The sequence below is a fragment of the Epinephelus fuscoguttatus genome, linkage group LG22 (genome assembly GCF_011397635.1).
Source record: "Epinephelus fuscoguttatus linkage group LG22, E.fuscoguttatus.final_Chr_v1".
Lineage (NCBI taxonomy): Eukaryota > Metazoa > Chordata > Actinopteri > Perciformes > Serranidae > Epinephelus > Epinephelus fuscoguttatus.
In genome coordinates this window covers 9,427,344-9,446,604 of record NC_064773.1, presented here as the reverse complement: position 1 = coordinate 9,446,604, position 19,261 = coordinate 9,427,344, and the positions used below count along the sequence as shown (strand labels likewise).

The 19,261-nt window shown below is 44.0% G+C and overlaps 1 protein-coding gene across 6 annotated transcripts in view; it reads left to right on the top strand.

Annotated features, from left to right (window-relative positions):
- Positions 1 to 19,261, top strand: part of ppfia2 (PTPRF interacting protein alpha 2) — a 282,784-nt gene that overhangs the window by 184,299 nt on the left and 79,224 nt on the right. For all 6 annotated transcript variants that reach the window (XM_049566807.1, XM_049566806.1, XM_049566804.1 and 3 more), the window contains one exon: positions 17,337 to 17,438. In XM_049566807.1, the coding sequence (XP_049422764.1) occupies positions 17,337 to 17,438 (102 nt within the window). The remainder of the gene's footprint in view (positions 1 to 17,336; positions 17,439 to 19,261) is intronic.

The following is a 19,261-nucleotide window of genomic DNA, read 5'->3' as shown; positions in this document are numbered from 1 at the left end:
GGCCTCAAGGGGCCTTTACAGCACAGAGACGACCCCTCTTACCTCGCCAGCTAAAGGTTATTGTAAATCACACCCCTCATACCCTCGACGCCATCAAACTCTCTCACACAAACACCCTCGATGACCTTTCATTTCCCTTTTCTTTTTTTAGTCTGCTCTACATTTCTGCTGTGCTTTCCCTGAAATAATCCTCCATGTACAAGTAGCTGTTTTTCCAAAGATCCTCTCTTTTGTGTCTTTTGTCACGTTTATTAAAAAGTTTGACTGTCTCATTCCAAACGTAATCACGGGCAATCAAGCTGCACGAAATCAATGCATTATTCAACCGAGAAAAATCAGTGGTTTCCTTTTATTCATGGCTGGCTCGTTTTAAGTTAATGGTTAATTGTGAATGATTAATTTCTGCTTGGCTCGTTATGCATACACGATCAACCTCCGGTAGGTGCCATTAGGTTTTATGTGGATTTATGTGGAGGACATGAACAAAGAGATGTAAAATCAGACAGGCATATTGCGTTATCAACTTGATTGTGTTTCTTCAGTTGGGAAAGCAATAAAAATACAGCGTGATGTTTTACAACAGCCCCCTTCAGCTTCTCTGTATCTATATTGAATCATCCTGCTGTACGCTCTTTGGTTTGAGCTGCTCTTTGAAGTTGTGATGGTTTTACAACCTGCCACTTTCTCTGCAGAGGATTAAAGGACGCTGGAATATTCATGCCTTTAAGGATCTCACATAGGTATCGGCTATAGTTGTGAGTAGAGTCGGTGGGTGTCCTCTGTGTTGTTTTGACAGATACATAGATGAAAAGCAAATACACGGTTCCTGAAGAGGCTGCATTGATAAATGCACGCTGGCTGCTGTTGTAACACTCGTCGCCCACCTTCAGCTCACCGGCATGTCGGCGTGAAGAAGAAGGGATGCTCGCTCAGCACGGTAACCTTCTTGAATATTTAAAGCAGAGGAAATGAGCCTGCTGGCTGAGCTGAAACTCGTGCGCAGCGGCTGCTCCTCTGGCTCCTCGGTGTCCAATCTAGAGTCTCTGTGACCGATCCTTCTTTATCAGCAAGATGTGGGCCAAGAATCCAACTGGCACCGGTCCAGAGCGGACCGCTGCTGCTGCTGCTGTTGTGTGATTGATGTCATGGATGTCCTTTCTGTCTGTAACCAACAGCTTCAGAAGGGGCCGTACACATGCAGCATGGAAAATGCAGGGTCAGGCGCTGGGTGGAGCGCAGTGGCAGGTTGTGTCTGAGGTTGCTAAGTAACCTCAACAAGCACCATATCATAGCCTGTTTACCTGAAATCCTGAGTGCAGAGCTGACCTTCTTCCAGGAGCTGTGTGTGTGCCTATCGTCTGTGGAACAGAAGTCAAGCTCTGGGTAGCCCTGCGCTAACGTGATCAACTTCTCCGCCATTTTTACCACAGACGAATATTTACGGAAGAAGGGGAAGATATCTGTCGGCTGTATTTGGTTGGTCCTTATCACATGACATGTGGTGTGCGCTGCTGCGTTCCAAAACTTAACTTGGTTTATCTCAGGGTGCAGCCATTGTGCCCTGAAAAACAGGCGCTCAAGAATGCAAGCTCGCCGCAATAGTGCCGCTCTGGCATTAATGAATTTGAGAGTGCATAAAATGCGGCATGTGTATGACCCCTTAAAGGATACTCCGCCGCCCAAATGACCATTTGTGCATCTGTAATTCCCCCCATGTTATGTTAAATTTGTGAGGAAAACGTTGTCTGTCTTGCATGCCGCCACTGTGAATGAGGAATCTAAAAGCAGAGAAAAATCATGATGAATTGAAGTCATAGGGGTCCATGTTTAACAACAGCAAAACTATATCAAAAGCATACGTTAACAAACTCTTACAGAAGTCATACAGTATAATCCAGGTCTCATTTATGTAGTTGTCAATCAATCAATTTTATTTATAAAGCCCAATATCACAAATCACAATTTGCCTCACAGGGCTTTACAGCATACGACATCCCTCTGTCCTTAGGACCCTCACAGCGGATAAGGAAAAACTCCCCAAAAAAACCCTTTCATGGGGAAAAAACGGTAGAAACCTCAGGAAGAGCAACTGAGGAGGGATCCCTCTTCCAGGACGGACAGACGTGCAATGATGTCGTACAAAACAGATCAGTATAATAACAGTAATCCGTATGACACAGTAAGACAGAAAGAGAGACAGAGAGTGATGCAGGACAGACGGTAAAGGCCCGAACATACTCGGGCGGAACGTACGCGGAACGGACTCCGTGAAGGTCCGCACGGACTCAAAGCGGATGTCCGCAAGCCCTGTGCGCGCAAAGCTCAGATTTTACGACCACGCGGACTCCGCTCTGTGCACCAGTGACTGCTCGGCATGTATTTTTCACATCGCTGGGATTTTTCACGGACATTTTTACAGGAAACTACAACGCGGAAGTGCGCTGGACTATAAAAGCCTGAATGACTGCCCTGAATGACTGCGGACATTCCTCGCGGAGTCTGCTCCGCCCGAGTATGTTTCGGGCCTTAACGGTAATAGCTTACAACAATATTAATGAAAGTAATAATATTATAGTTATAATTCTGGCTACTGTTGTACAATATGTTGAAAGTATATATTAATATCTGATAGTATACATATATGACAATAATCATATGTGTATAATAACAGTAGAAGTATGACTAATAATAACAGCAGCAGCAGGAGGCATCGGGCAGGACCACGGCAGCAGCACAACCACACACGTCACACTATCCAGGCACCGCTGCGATACGCTCAGTACTTCCCAAACGCACAAACCCATGCGACAGGAAACTGAATAGCAAGTGAAGCTTATCCATGCTCTCTTCAAAGCCAGACTCCATTGACAAAAACAGTGATTTTACCTCACTGAACACAGGAGCTGCTGGTCTACCTCTGCCTTGATCCCTTAGTATGTTTGTGTTATTGTGTGACTTTGGTGTTTCAAAGGGTAAGTTTTAATTCAGCAAAGTCACACAATAACACAAAAAACTAACTGATCGAGGCAGCAGCGGTAGACCAGCAGCTCCTGTGTTCAGTGAGGTAAAATTACTGTTTTTGTCAATGGAGTCTGGCTCTGAAGGGAGCATAGATAAAATTCCTTTCAATTCAGTTCCCCTTAAGAAAGGACCGCCTGTTTGGGAAGTACCGAGCATATGACTATATGAATAAGACTTGGATTATACTGCACCAGTTGTGTGAGAGTTTGTGAACAGATGTTTTAATGTCATTTTGCTGCTGCTAAATGTGGACCCGCATGACTTCAATTCATCAAGAATTTTCTCTTGTTTTTGGATTCTGTGTTCACAGAAAAAAAAAAAAAAAATCTCACTAATTCAACCTAATACTGGGTGAGTGTTTGATATACAAATGGTCATTTGGAGGGTGAAGTATTCCTTTAAAAGCTCTTAAAGTGACTCTATTAACTCACCCACCAGCATTCCAATTTACAACGGGTTAAATGTCTTTCATAACCACTGTACTTTATAACTGATTTGAATGCTCAGATGAGATTACAGCACTATTTGTCCACTTTAGTGCAGCATCGCTCTCTTGCACGTGTAAACATTTGTCAACTGTGCGAAACGCAGCGTCCGTATTAATAGCAGGAGGCTCAGCTCATCATTTATTTATAACCACCCTCTGTCCTGTCCTCCCTTTTTGTCCCACACTGTAAATATAACACTCTTTATCAAATATTAAAGACCCACAGTGTAGCGGCGCTTTCTGAAACTCAAATGTAGTAGTTGAAAAAGGACAAATATCACAATAAGGCTTGTGTTTGTGCTTGTCGCTCATTATCCGGTACTTTCCCAGAGTGTTTTTTTTGGGGAGGGGAGGACTCCAAATTAGAGTCACAGTGCATTCACAAAGAGCTCCTTTTTGCTGTTTGAAAGTTTTGTGCAATGAAAGTTGTCAGAATTCGTCTAATTTATTCTGGGAAGAGTGTCTAAAAGTTGCACTCTGCACTCTCGCTGACTTTTTTTCAATCTCATTTGCCTCATTTCGGGCTTTTGAGAATCCGCTGTTGGTTTCAGATGAGCTTCCCGAGGCTTTGCTGGTAGCGTTATTGCACTGATGGCGGTTTTTGTTTTGTTTTTTTTCGAGCTGCTCTCTGCTGCGTTTCACTCGGTGAATCAGCATGCCGTCAATCACACCAACCACTTCTCTGTGTCTCCTGAGAGTGATGTGCAATTGCCAGGGTTTGTTTTTAGCCTGGAAGCATGACTCTCCTGCAGAAGCAGCACACCTCCATTTTAAAAATATATATATAAAAAGAATCGAGCTGTAATTTTGGCCGACACTCAGGGAGGAAGCCTTGTCCACCATCTAATTTAGAGTTTACCTTCCAGGCAGACTCCACGCTCACATACACACACTCATACTCTCACACACTACCTGACATATTGCAGCGCTAGGCAGTTTGCCCAGGTAATGAGATGTGGGGAGAAGAGGGAGGTGGGGAGGTAATGGTCCAGCAGGTCATGGGTAAAATAGTGCTGGAGAGACGCTTGGAGCAAATCCTCAGCCCATGCAAGTGAAATTTTATACTCCCCAGCTGTTTGAATGGACTATAACATAAAGCTGTAACACTTCATCAAAACTGGCCGCTGATAAAACGACCTTGGGTAACATTTTGGACGAAAGCGTTAAACAGCTCGCCTCAACACACAGTCGCTTCCACTGTGTAGATTCCCTCATTTAACATTCGACTCAGCAATCACAACCTCCTCATTATCACAAACTGCAGCGCTGCTTTAGTTAGGAGACGCCGCCGCCGCTGCACACAGCTGGGCAGCAGTTGGCAACATCGAGGAAAGTCATCACCGCTCTCATCACTTCCCCTGAGGGAGTTCTCAAACATCCCCAGGGCCCCACAGTCTACTGTGTGTGTGCTATATCTGTGTGAGTGCGCACACTGTACTTCACCCTCTACCTCAGCCCGACCTGTGGGAGCACAGCCGAGGTGAAGATGCGCTGTCACGCAATCCCCTGCATGTGCATCCTCACCTTTTATTTATACACGTCAGGACGCCTCTCTTCTCCGTGCTCGCTGAGTCGTATTTCCACCGCGCTGCATTCACTCTCTATCTTTTCCATCCCACCATCCCATTTGCAGGTTATTTATGAGAGCGGCGCCTGGAGGCAGCGTTTCCTGGGAATAAAAATTCACCAGGTTGTGTTTTCCTTGAGAGAAGGAGCACAAGTAAATATGACTGAGAGGAAACAAACTTCCATTTGCTGCAGTGTGTAAAATAATTCAGTGTGGTCGGGATACACTGTTAGCAGCTCTGGTTAAGCACAAGTTACTCCTGATATTGTTTTTGTTATGTTTGAAATTGATATTTGTGTGTGTTACAGATGTTGACAGTTACTTGTGGATTCAGCATAATAGAACAAATTCGCGCAGTGTGATAGGTTGGCTTGTAAGAAAGAAAAAATGAACCTCGGTTTGAATTGAATGGGTTGAATATTGCTGTCTATATTTCTGTTTTACTGTTAAATAGCATTCAGAGTGAAAGGCAAAGGAAGAATTTTATTGCACAGGAAAACCTGTATCTAACTGTGTATGTGGCAGTAAGCACCCTGACCTTGACCTTGACCTTGTACTTGTACTGTGGGTCTCAACAAAGAAGTGATCTTTGCTATAATGTAATAAACTGGTGGTCTTTCAGTGACACTATAATAGAGCATACAGACTGTAAGACCTTGTTGCCAGTGTCATTATTTTTTCAAAAGGTTTCCAACTTTATTTACAGAGACACTGAGATTTAGCCACTTAGCTAGCATAAAGAGTAGAAATGTCAGTATTGAACCATTAATCGGTTAACAGCTGAGAATAATTTTTGACTAGTTACACATGATGTCGGTCTAAAGGTTACCTTTGCTGCTCTTCAGTTTACTGCACTGTGCACCACATGGGTCTGGTAGGAGGGGTCCATGTCATTGGTCCAACATCCCATTAGTCCGACGTCCCGTTTTTCCGATATGTGATTATACTAGGCTATACTGTATTTGTGTACCATAGAGGATCAGCAAACGCAACAAAAGTAGGCTACTGGTCGAGATACAAGTGCTATAGAGAGAAGAGAATGAAACACCATAACCTCCTGTTATTAACTCTGGGGTCGGGGTTGTGTGGGGTGCTCTCCGCGGTGCTGAACGGCTCCCGGCGGGCGAATTTCTGCCTTGATGGTGTGCCGCGACCGGCTCTGGGTCAGCTGGGAAAGGCTTGAGGCGGAGCAGGCTCATGGCTTATGTGTTTGTGACTTTCTTTTTCATTTTAACCCACACCATGATCTTTTCCTGACCCTAACCAAGTGGTGCCTAAACCTAACCAGACCTTAACCACAGGGCATCATGATGATTTCAGAACAACGGCACTTCGGAACAATGAGTTTAATATGGTCGGAACAATGGGTTTTACTGTGCATTCACACCAAAAGCATGATGAGTGTTATAAGCGGCTAGCTGGCAGCCATTCATTTTCAATGTACACTTGCTACGAAGGGCGTCAGGGGTGTCGGCTGCAGCGAGCGGTGCGATGCCAGCGACCAGAGCGTCAAGAAGAAGTTGAGAGAAGCTGAACTTTATGCAAATGAGCAGCGCCACTGCCAAAGCAGCAGCCAATTGCAAACCGGGATTCGGGTACGGAGGTCTGGGCTCTCCCGGAGCTGTATGAGCCGATGAAATTCACCATGGACTTGCCGGGTTTGCAGGACTCTGTGGACCCAGATGGCCCGACGGCTCCGGGCCCTGTGTTTCCTCAGCAAATACGCCGATGCAGTACAAAGGATTCTTCTGAAAGTGTGATTAATGAGCTCCCACTTATTTACCACCAATTACATTTCTCAGTGATCCTACGTGCCAACAGGAGAGTAAAATCATGATTGTAAAGGACTCATAAAGGCTATATTGACTGTGTTTATTAGTGTTATTTTAATTGTGCAATGAAAGTCATGGATAATACAAAGTGAAGACATAAATGATATATTTGTTCATCCTTGTAAAGTGAACAGTTGTGTCAGCCTTGATGGACACATCTGCAGCAGCCGGCCCCGCCCCTTTGGCCACTGCAAGCGCCTGCTGGAGCTGCTGCCAGGCAGCGCGATGCCAGCGACCTGAGCGACCGCTGGTGCTCATGACACTTTTGGTGTGAATGCACAGTAATATAGTCGGAACAATGGGATGTTGGACCAATGGGCAGTTCCCGGTGGGAGCTAACTAGCAGCGCTGCTCATTTGGTGATTACTGCTGCTATCACTGTTCCAACCCAACAACGTTGCTGTGGAAACACTGTGCCCACCCTCTGGTCTCCCCCTAGCTTGCCCCAGTGAGTAACCGGCTAATTTTTTAGCTGCAGACCCCGTTTGGCATTGTTAGCCTTCAGCTCACGGCTAGTGGTGCTAACACAATTAACAATGCTGAAGGAACTTTTGTGGCTCAAAATGAAGCTGCTTACTCACAGGGTGAACTGGGGCGCCGCAAGCTAGCTCCGACCTGGCCTGGGTTGTGTGCAGTGCAGTGCGGCCCAGGCTAACAAGTGGAGATCAGAGTGTAGGCAGTGGGCACTAAGGGGTTTGGGAAAAGTCGATACAGGATAGTATTGTGATATTGTGTTGGCAGTATTGTTTTGATACACACATGCTTATTGATTTTTTTTTTTATTATTATTTAAGTTATTAATTCTGCAAAAACAAATCCAACTTTTGGTACGTGACTTGATAAATAAACTCAGAACTTTATTTTATTTGATAAAACAGATTTTGACAAAGTTTCCTTTAGGGACATAATTTGCTCTAGCTTCATACTTATGAACATGAGACTGGTGATGATTTTTGAAAAAAATCTAACTCGTCTTAAGCAAAGCAAATAAGAGAGTAGTATTACCCCAAACAGTCCAGCTAGTAAATGTAAAAAATGGCTTTCTGTTTCCTGTGATTTATTACTTGCAAACTGCTGTTGAAATCCATCAGCGAGTTACTTGTTAAAGCTTTATCTTGTCTTGTTTGCTGCCTGTCTGAGCGTGCCCTTTCATTATTTTAGAATCCAAACACTCCCTCTGAGCCTGTGTGCGTTTATTTATGTGTTTGTTCCACATTTGGCTTGAGACACTGACTTGCTGACAGAACACGAGGAAGTTAATTAAAGTGGGTGTTAGCTTGCTGGATTTAGTTTGAGGACAACAGTTTCAAAATAAGCGAACACTCCCAGTGTCACAAATACCAGCATCCAGTTTCTTTATTAACCATGTCCGTGCATCTCACATCTGTTACAGCTTCTCTCTGCGTGATGGAAAGATGATTCCACTGGTTCGGAGTGGTCATTTAGTGGATCTTCCAGAAGCCACCATAGTGTGTGAAATATTGTTTCAGTGGAGCCCATAATCTGTCAGGTAGCTGCCAGTGTGGCCTTTGGAAGGAGGCAGTTTTAAAAACATTTCCTGGCCCCTGGGGTCATAGCCTTTTCTTTAACTCAGCTCAGAGAGGACAGATTGCTCTGAGATGGCTTGTTTAAAGAAGAGCTCCACAGAGAGTGTCGACTGTTGCTGAGGAAGTTGAAGCGAACCAGCAGGGATTGTTGGGTCTCACAAGCATTAAAGCAAATGATGCGATTTGCAGAAGGGCTTTTTCTCTTAAGAGGAGGTGACTGTGATTAGCTGCATTTCTCTGGGAGAGAGATTTATGAGCTCTAAGCTGCTTTTTTGTGCCTGACCTACTGCACAAACCAAGTTGGGAGAATGCAGGGAGGCAAAGAATTATTGTCTTTTCTAAGATAATTTAACATGAAAGCATGATGATCACTGTGAGGCATACGGGCCATCTTGGCAGCCAAAGATCTAGAGGATACTGGATATTTAGCAGGGATGCAAGATTGTGAAATTCTCGGTCAATACTGTTCTTTAAGATCACAAACTGATATTACCTGTTGCTAGTAATATGTCTTTGTCGTTTATCCCCCCCCCCCCATTTTGTGCCAGGGAAACAAGAAATCTTCATTATAAAAAAAACAATAACTGAACTGTTTTTAAGTCATTTAACTCCTTATTACATTACCTTTGAATGAGCACAAATTCAGTCATACAAATTTATGAAACAACCTTCAATAAAACCTTCTTTCACATGAAAACACATCTTTTAAAAAACTGTGTCAAATGCCTTTTTCTTAGTGGAGTAACGATCCATCAGTCTAGATCGATATATAGATCCAATGATCAACGATCCAGTATCATCGATGCAAAATAAAAACATTGATCCATATCGTCATCTTTAGGATGCGCTTTTATTTTGAAAGTCTGTGTCACCGTCAAACAGCAGCAGGAAGATGGCAAGCAGCCGAGAGAGAGGCGATGAGGGTAGCGTTATTTACTCGGGAATAAATCAGCAGTGTGGAAATATTTTGGATTTCGGAGAAAATACAGGCCAACAGACAGAGCACATGCTGTATGTGAACAATGCAGTTACGAGATAAAACACGACCTAACTGTCTGGACGGCATCTCATTCTGCTAACTTTTCACTACAGTAACATTAGCTGCTCTGTTTTAACGATGTTCGGCTGAAAAAACATTCCTGCAGGCTGAAATTCAACTGAGCTGTTCTGTTGTGAGACGCAATAAGTAAGAAAAATAATGACGTCATTTGTTGACCATGAGTGGAGGAAAAAAAAGTCTGGTTGCTGCTAGGCTAATTTATGCAGTATAAGCGTGCTTAAGCGAATGATGGGTGACTAGCAAAAACAATTCTTGTGTCTATGAACCTTGACAGTTATTACTGAGATGAATTTGATACCCAGCGTTATACTGCATTTTGCTTAACTTAGCCATTTGTCCTTGATTGTGGACAGTTCTTTGTGCCATCTAGTGGTAGCAAAGGGATGATACACTAAGCCATGTAAAAACAAGATGGCTGCCATCTCTGCTAAGTCAGTCCACAGCCGATTCCAACGCGTAACTTGATCGCTTTTATTCCAAGCTGGGAATAAAGAGCAAGAAAAATACTTAGAATACAAAATGAACAGATCCTTAGACTTTTACATATGTCGCTTTATTTAAGATTTTGTTTTTGGTCAGCCATGTTCCCACGTTGACATAAGCAGTTTTGTACTTCATCACACACTTGTGGCTTTCAAAATTAAATCCATTGTCCCCGTTTAAGGTCATCTTTTTTTTTTTTTTTTCCAAAACTACTCACTCTTAAAAGACAATGCTTAGCTTTTTTATATTAAGCAGGTCGTACTTTTCCTAAATAGCTTGGAAGAATTAAAAATGCACACCAAACAAAAGCTCGGGTCTCCAAATTTTATAACATCTATAAAATAAAAAAATAGTAAACACTTATAATGTTACAATCTAATCACATCTTTTTCTCTGTGCTCCTTCTGTTGTGGTGGTCCCCTCCCCTATAGGTCGACTCTTTGTCAAGATGACTTGGTTACCACGCCAACACTTCTCCCCTCATGGCTCCTGTTGCTATGGTAACAGCTGGGTCGTAACAGTTGACCTGATCTTCCTCTGTAGACAATCTAGTCGTTAACTCGACAGGCTCTCATGTGTAATGGACACATTTGTCCTGACAGTTCGACCTTTGGCTTCTTGACTTTTGTTGACCAGTTACAACTGGGTTTTTATTGGGTGTACTGGATGTCAGGCCTGGTTTTGTCTGGGTGGTCTCAAGTGGCGTGGTGTAGTAATGTGGTTGCTTTGTCTGTTTACTCCCAGGTTGGAGTTTTACCAACTAGAAACGGTTCTCCACCTCTTTCCACCAGTGTTTTATCTTCAGTTGTCCTGCAATTAACTGGATTTAAAGATACTAAAAGATCCCAAAGCATCCCGATCTCTGCACACTGATTGGCTCTCCCACCAGAGTTCAGGTCCGGTAAAGATCTGAGACAACCATGACCTAATCCTGCAGCTGGTGGATTTCACACCGATCATCCCACGAGGAAATAGAAGCCGCGTTCCTTTGCATACGCTGCATTTTATGACCACCTTTGATTACACAAGTAAATCCACTTGACTTTTTAAAAAACCCTCACTCATAATACGGAGTGAGCGTCTGTAGTGATTTGTCATGGTGTCTTTGTGCGGAGGATTTGTCGCTCTGTAAGGTCTATAAGGATTTGTTGCACTGCTGCAGCTATGAGACACAATATTGTCACACTCCCTGGAGTTTGTCTGTAAGTTATTGTCCTCGTCTCCTGAAGGGCAGATGGTGTACACACCCTGAATAATAATGTGTGCTCAGATAGACACATCACTGCTTGTGTTTATCTGACAGCTTTTAGGGCTAGGGTATATTTTTTATTTGATGTTACAAGATATATGTAAGAAGAGAACGAATGAGCAGTCATGTGTTTTTTAATGAAAGGTTCTGTATGTGACATTCGGAGCATTATTATGGCTATGTAAGGATATAGTGGAGTAATGGGATCCTGGGCAGAGAATGAAGTCCTGCTCCCTCTGTGTGTTGTAATGCGAGCTTCTCTGTGGTTTGTTGTGGCAGACTGTCCGGTCAGGCGTGCATGTTAGTGCATGGGTGTAGCCCAGTGGTTACCTCATTGCCTCTGCTTTGCACTGTGCTCGTATGGCAGTAACCTCTGATATCAGCTCTAGGGATGGGTGTCATTACGATTTTAACGATACTTGTGTAATCAAACCACCATTTATTTATTTATTTTATAGTATCTAGTTCCTAAAATGTTGAGGCAGAGGGTACTTGCTGTAGCTCTGGTTGAGGGTGAGAGGCTGTCAGTAAATAGCTTGTTGGACACAGATAAACAGAGATCTGTGTGGGTACATGAGACCCTAAAAAAGAGGGTGGGTCATGGGGAGTACCACCAGTTGGTCCAGGAGCTTCGTCACGATGATGGCTGTTTCCAGACATATTTTAGGATGACTCAGGGGCAGTCTGACAACCTGCTATTTATCGTCAGGCTGTATAGAGTGTGCCAGTAAACCCGGAACTCCGTTAGCGCTTTTAGCACTTCCGGTTCTCTCGTCTAAAAGTCAATACATTTTTTGAATGGGATTTTGGCAAAATGCCTCAAATAAGGTCTGTGGTTAACAAAAGCTTAAGCGAGTTTCAGGTTTTGTTCTACGACATAAAACACGTCAGTAAATACCCTACTTATGAATTTTGAAGCTTTTACGTGTCGTAAAAAAGGCGGTTGCTAACCAGTTGCTCAATACGACTACAAACCCTGTCGGGGACATTAAACGTCATCACCCCCGAACAGGCGCGAGTGCTGGCAGTCCGCCACTACAGCTTCTTATTTAGCTTAAACAGTCCGATTTCCCCGTTATACAATGTTTTTAAAATAAAACGGCCGAAATCAGTTGAAAGCTTAGTGGCGGTGACGTCAAGAGTCATGCGACCGTGGAGTAGTCATGTAGTCCGTTAAAGCCTAACGTTAGCTTTTTACTTCTGGCGATCACATTTAAGCTTCAAATGTGGTATGAAAGGTGTTCATATGTGAAGATTATCTCGCTGAACAAAACCTGTAAGTATCATAAACTTGTGTTAGCCACGGAGCTTATTTTCTGACATAATCCAAAACGCAATGCAAACATCGCATTCACTTTCTCTTCCGGGAACCAGCGCAATGCTAAACTTCCGGGTTTTAACGTCAGCCCTGGCACACTCTATAGCTCTGGGTATCCAGCAACCACTACCACCAGTTTCTCCTCCATTGTTTGCCAACTGTAAACTTGTTGTCGTGACCACCACAGAAGGCCCGCCTCTCAAATAATCCGACTGGACAATGGGGAAAAAGGTGACGAAAAAAGAGATGATGTAGGGAGCTTTTTCACTCTGAGTTGAAAGTTTTCTTAACTCGAGGAATTCAGAGTGCTCCGACAGACACAGAAACACGAGGCACGTTGCAACAAAAAAATAGCGAGCAAAACAAATGGCAATGAGCGTAGTGTAAAGCAGCAAGGATTAGCTAGCCAGTGCGATTCACACGCACATAGGGACAGCAGCAGGACTGTCTGTCACAGCAACCCACAGAGAAGCTCGCACTGAAACACACAGGGGGAGTGTGACTTCAATCTGTGCTCAGGACGCCATTACTTTACGTAGCAAACAGAGGTTTGCTGTTATATTATTGTTGTGAATGTATAGCTCCTTCAAACCTGTCAATCAGTTTCCTGCATAAAACAGTGCAAATCAATATAAACTGGACCCACTGTCACTGAGAGACAGGCTGTGTGTGTGTGTGTGTGTGTGTGTGTGTGTGTATTCCTGCAGTACTCAAACGCTCAAATAAACACACATTTTTCTCTTTTTTTGATTCTGAAATCAAACACAGAGCATGCTGGTTATTTTGTCACATCGACGGCTTGTAAATTAGAATATAACACAAGCCGCTCCGTCACTCAGGAGTCACATTGAGACAGTGGTGTCTCTGTTTGATTCTGTTGTACCTGCCTGATGGGACTCACTCCAAAGACACGTCTGCTCTGCGCCTAATTTAGACGCTGATGACGGGGACAAAGGTTTGAAGTCTTCCTGAGCGACGGGCTGTCTCTCCTCCTCTGATGGTTGTTTACCAGAGTGTTACTGTCACAGAGCGTGAGGCTGAGAGTCAGGACTGTGTGTTTGGGAAACAGCAGCACAGGGAGAGTGTTGTGTTTGGGGTGTGGAGAGGAGCAGCTGGTGAGCACGCTCTAACTAGTGTGTTCATGTAGTTCAGGCTCTCTGACTCTCTGTGACAGTAACAACTTCCTGTGTGTGTGTTTTCTGTGTGACCTGTAGCTACGTTAGAGTCAGTGTTGATTCACATTTTAGAGCCACCTCCTCTTCATCTTCACCCCCTTCCACCCTTTGTTCCTCCCCTGCCTCCTCCTCATTTCTCCTTTTGTGTTTTCCATTCCTTTCCATCTTCTTTCTCCTTTCATGTTCTTCTCCTCATCCTCTTCCTCCTCCTCCTCCTTCCTCTTTCTCCTTTTGTACTTTTCTTTCTTCTTCTCATCCTCCTTCCCCCTTGTCTCTCCTCTTTCTCCTCCTTTCTTGTTTTCCTGTCTCGCTCTTGTTGTTGATGTTCTTCTCCTCCTTTCTCCTTTCTTGTTCTTCTCCTTCTCATCCTCCTGCTTTTTTCCTCTCTTGTTCTTCTCCTCCTTTTCCTTCTTTCTCATCCTCTTCCTCCCTTTCCTCCCTTCTAATTTATTGTTGTTCTCCTCTTCTTTTCTTGCTCCTCTCCTCCCTTCTCATCCGCTTTCTCCTTCTTTCTCCCTACTTAACCTCTGTTCTTTTCTTTCTCCTTCTTCTCCGCCTTTCTCATTCAGTTCTTCTCCTCCTTTTCCTCTTCCTCCTCCTTTTTTTCTTGTTCTTCTCTTCTCTGTTGTCCTCCACCTCCTTTTCCTCCTCTTTCTTTCTCCTTTTTTGTTCCTCCTCCGTCTTTCTCCTTTCTTGTTCCTTGCCTCCTCATCCTCCTTCCTCTTTCTCCTTTCTTGTTCTCTTCCTCCTTCTTTCTCCTTCCTATCACTTCTCTTTCTTTTCTTCCTCCTTTTCTTCCCCCTCCTCATTCTTTCTCCTTTCTTGTTGTCTTCCTCCTCCTCCTTTCTTTTTTCTGGTTCTCCCTCTCCCTCCTCTCCTCATCACTCCTTCTTCCTCTTTTCTTGTTCTTCCTAACCTTCTTCTCTCCTCCTTTTTTGTCTTTTTATACTTCTGCTCCTCCTTTGTCCTTTCTGGTTCTTCTTCTCATCCTTTCTCCTTGTTCTTTTCTCCTTCTTTCCCCCGTCTTCTTATACCTCTCCTCCTCCTTCTTCTTCATTTTCTCCTCTCTTCCTTCCTGTCTTCCTTTGTCTTCACCTCTTCCTCATCCTTCTTGTTATTCATCTTCTGAATTACTGAATTAATTATTATTATTTCCATCATCACCATTATCAACATCTTTACTACAACCACCACTACGACTAGTAAGAGTAGTACTACTAGTAGTAGCGGTAGTGGTGCCTGTGCCACATTACATAAATGACCTCCCTCTTCGTGTCCCTAATATTGTGGTCATCAGTCTTATCTGCCAGTAGACGTTCAGCTCACCCTGTGTGATAATTTCTGCCTGTGAAAAATAAGAGTATGACTAAACTTCAATCTGCCGTGTTGATGTGACGCAGCTCCATCACACACAGCAGCCACACAGTCTGTCATCTCAGCTGCTGTCCACAGTGCTGTGCTCAGTTTGTAGTACTACTGCACAGTCAATACAAAGCTCCGTCCTCCTCCTTGCTGTCGCTCAGTGCTGTAGGTGTAAATCCACTCCACCTGGCACCGTGCCCGCACCGCTGTATGGAGCCAATCCTCTTTGGTCTGCAGATTACCACTCGACCATTCAATCCTTTCCCCTCATTGTACGACGGATTGAACCTTTGTTCCAAAATGCAATGACATGGCTGACCTGTTCCTAATATAATGCCCTTTATTGGATAAATTAAGTCAATAATAGCGTCTTAACACAGAAGACAGAATGTAGTTTATATGCTTTGTATGCAAATTAGTTGTAGTGTGTTTGCCGGAGGGGAAACCTCCTACATCTGTCTGTCACTGAGGAGCTGGGATGTTTTCTGGAGTCATTGTTGACCCATGCTTGTCTGAAGCGCCTGTGGTTGTAACCTTGATGTTGTTACAGTTCAGTGTAAAGAGACGGCTTGTAATTCAATATGTGTTTGTATGAAAAGCAGACTTGTTTTCACTGTATTTCAGTTTGGGCCACTTTTTTAGGTACGCCTCACCAGTACCAGGTGGGACCCCCTTTGCCTTCAGAACTGCCTTAATTTTTGGTGTCACAGATTCAACAACGTGCTTGAAACATTCCTCAGAGATTTTGGTCCATATTGACATGATGACATCACACAGTTGCTGCAGATTTGCCGGCTGTACATCCATGATGTGAATCTCCCGTTCCACCACATCCCAAAGGTGCTCTATTGGACTGAGATCTGGTGACTGTGGAGGCCATTGGAGTACAGTGAACTCATTGTCATGTTCAAGAAACCAGTTTGAGATGATGTGAGCTTTGCGACATGGTGCATTATCCTGCTGGAAGTAGCCATCAGAAGATGGGTACACTGTGGTCATAAAGGGATGGACACGGTCATTAATATCCATGCTTCATTCAAAAGAGGCAACGTAACTGTCAGGTACACAGCTCACACATCTAGAGACACAACACACACAGGCACACATAGAGAAAACCACATCAAGGGGACTCAAACGCTGATGAATAAAAGTAGGTTTTGAGCCAATGGTGGGGGCAGATCTGATTGGGAGGGGGATGCTGTTCCACAGTTTGGGGGCAGACACAGTAAAGGCACAATTACCCAGCTGACCTGAGGCACCTGGACGTAGAAAAGGGGGTTAGAAGGTCTGAGATGTAGGATGGGGCCAGACCAATGAGGACTTTGTACACAAGCAGGAGAACCGTAAAGTCAATTCCGAACTTTACAGGCAGCCAGTGGAGAGAAGCTAAAACTGGTGTGATGTGGTCTCTCCTCCGGGGTACCTGTGAGGACCCTAGCAATGGGACAGAGGGGACTGACTAATACAGTACAGAGCTACAGTAGTCTAAACGGGAGGAGATGAGAGCATGGGTAACTGTCTTCAGGTCTTTTAGGGAGAGAAATGGACTGATTTTGGAAATGGTGCGGAGTTGGAAAAAGCTGGCTGTTACTACTGCATTATTTTGTCTGTCAAAGGCGGACTGAAATATCACGCCAAGATTTTTGACACAGGGTTTTACATAGTTAGAAAGGCTGCTGAGCTGGTCAGGAATCCCTTTGACGGAGTCAGCCCAAAGAGTACAACTTCTGATTGCCCTCATTCAGCTGAAGGAAGTTCTGTGCCATCCAATTCTTCATGTCCTTGAGGCAGTTTATGAGACTGGTAACGTTAGACTTGTGGTTAGGGAGATACAGCTGTGTGTCGTCAGCATAGGAGTTGAAGGGGATTTTATATGTTTGATGTTTTTCTAAGGAACCCTTAAACTAAGGAACCCTTTAATGGGATTCTATGCAACTGTGTACGTCCCTCAGCTAAGGAGAAATTAAGTGTAATTAAGTGTCAAGCTTAAGGAGAAAACTTAAGGTGTTTCTTCAGAACTTTTCACATTTTTCTTGTAAATGGTTGAGTTTGCCACCGTAGGAAATCTTGAAACTGCAAGTAACATCAGTAAGTTTGATTTCATTGTATATTTTTTCATCACTCAGTTTTTACAGCCAAGTGCCCTCTAACAAGCCCTGCTGCTTTACATATGTTACATTGCATCAGAGCATTGTGTGATGCTGACGCCCTCTCTTTCTCCCTTTTGTCGATCAGGAGTTCGCTGCACTGACCAAGGAGCTGAACGCCTGCAGGGAGCAGCTGCTGGAGAAGGAGGAGGAGATCTCTGAGCTCAAAGCCGAGAGGAACAACACCAGGGTGAGGGCAGCACGGACACACATCTTTAAAGCATTTACTAAACTGATTATAAAGCCTCCAATTACTCTTTTCAAATCTGTTTAATGTGCCAGTAATTCTCAGAGGCAGTCAGAGACAGTCAGTCAGCTGTTGTTTTGACGTTTTCAACCAGATATGAAGTTGATAATGCTGTTTGTGTATTCCCTATCCAACCTATTTAAATTTGCATTCCACAAGTTTCACCACAGTTTCCCAACTTGCCCCAAATTTGCGTGTCAGCTGCAAAACGCCTGCTGCGATACTGCGATACACGGCGTCCTGAGGAAGCTTAAGTTATCTGCTGGGTACGGTTTTAAGGCTGTAGAGGCACCGAAGCAACCATGCGCACTGTCTGTTTCCAATGCCCAGACATACCTCATTAGCTCCCCACATTTCGCCTGAACATTTTTCCACTTACTCCACATGGATGGCTGCTCAACAGTAAAACTAAGTCCAAATGGCACTGATGCCCTGCAGTGTCCAGGTCAAAGTCTTTGGAGGGGAAGAGAAAAAACAAAACAACTGAAGACATTAACGGATCAGCTTGATTTTGTGGAGCTGAAGGCCTGTATCTTCAATAACAAACATTTCCTTTTTAAAGCAGTAAGCACACTCTGCTGTTGACAGATAAGACTCTGTTTTCCATCCCCACTGCTGATTAAGTGTGGATTTTTCAGCCTTGTGCTATCTGGCTTCGGGTGGAGGCAGAAGATTTTAGCGTCTAAGAAAAAACAGAGGGGAGGGAGGTGAGGCGTAAGAGACGGGGACAGACACGAGTCGTCTCCTCTCTCTCACTTTATTATCACCTTGAATCTCGCGATGGGCAATTACCAAGCGATTTTAATTAAGCTTGGTTTTGTCGCAGTTGATAATTAAATCTTGGAAGGCATGTGCAGGCAGTCAGCGGACTGAGGAGCTGAAAACAGATGTGATGACAGCGGAGACAGGTTGACTTTATTGGTTGTTTCAGATAAGCATCAGAACTAAATGACATGCATGTAAATTTATGAACTGGAGTCATGGTGAGAGACAGAAAAAGGAGAGCAGCAGATAAAGGATGAGGATATTTACGGAGCAGGAAGACAGTGTGGCTGAAGACATTACCTCAGGCAGAACTCAGAGTAAGCATTTACTTCCTGATTGATTCAGCAGTGGGCATTCTGTTGAGTGTGCAGGAGGACGTACGTAGACACGATGGCTGCTGATGAGACTCTCAGAGACAGTTGAATCAGACAGACGAGAGAAGAGACGACACTCAGTCTCCTTTCAGCCACACTATAGGTCTGCATGAGGTCTTTTTTCAACCCTTACATAGCTCTCACGTTACCACTCAGTCCTGCAGAGATTCTCATCACTTCCTCCTGCTAAAATATCTTCTATTGAGAATTTTCTGGAGAAATGAGACAAATTGGTTTTGCTTGAGGCGACGGGAACAAAGAGTTCGTTTGCTTGTTTGTGTGTGAGTTGAATTGATCACGTTGCACATCACTAGTCTACTTGGTAGTTGGACGCTTTTGCGCAGTGGTGAAACAAGCTGGATGCAGATGACAGATGAGTTTATAAAAATGAGGGGCTGTGATGATGCAAGCACGACGTGATTTTGCCAAGTAGGTCATGCTCCTGGACCAATGTTGCAATCAACCAATCACAGCCTTCTGACATCATCAGTGTGCTGCTCTTGTACTTCTCTCAAAATCCCTTTGTGCTTCCTCAGACCTAAGCTAGTTTTCCAAATTGAAGTTAGCACAATTGAACAAAATTGAAAACATTGAACAAAAATCTTGTAAGGTACTACACAGGAGCCA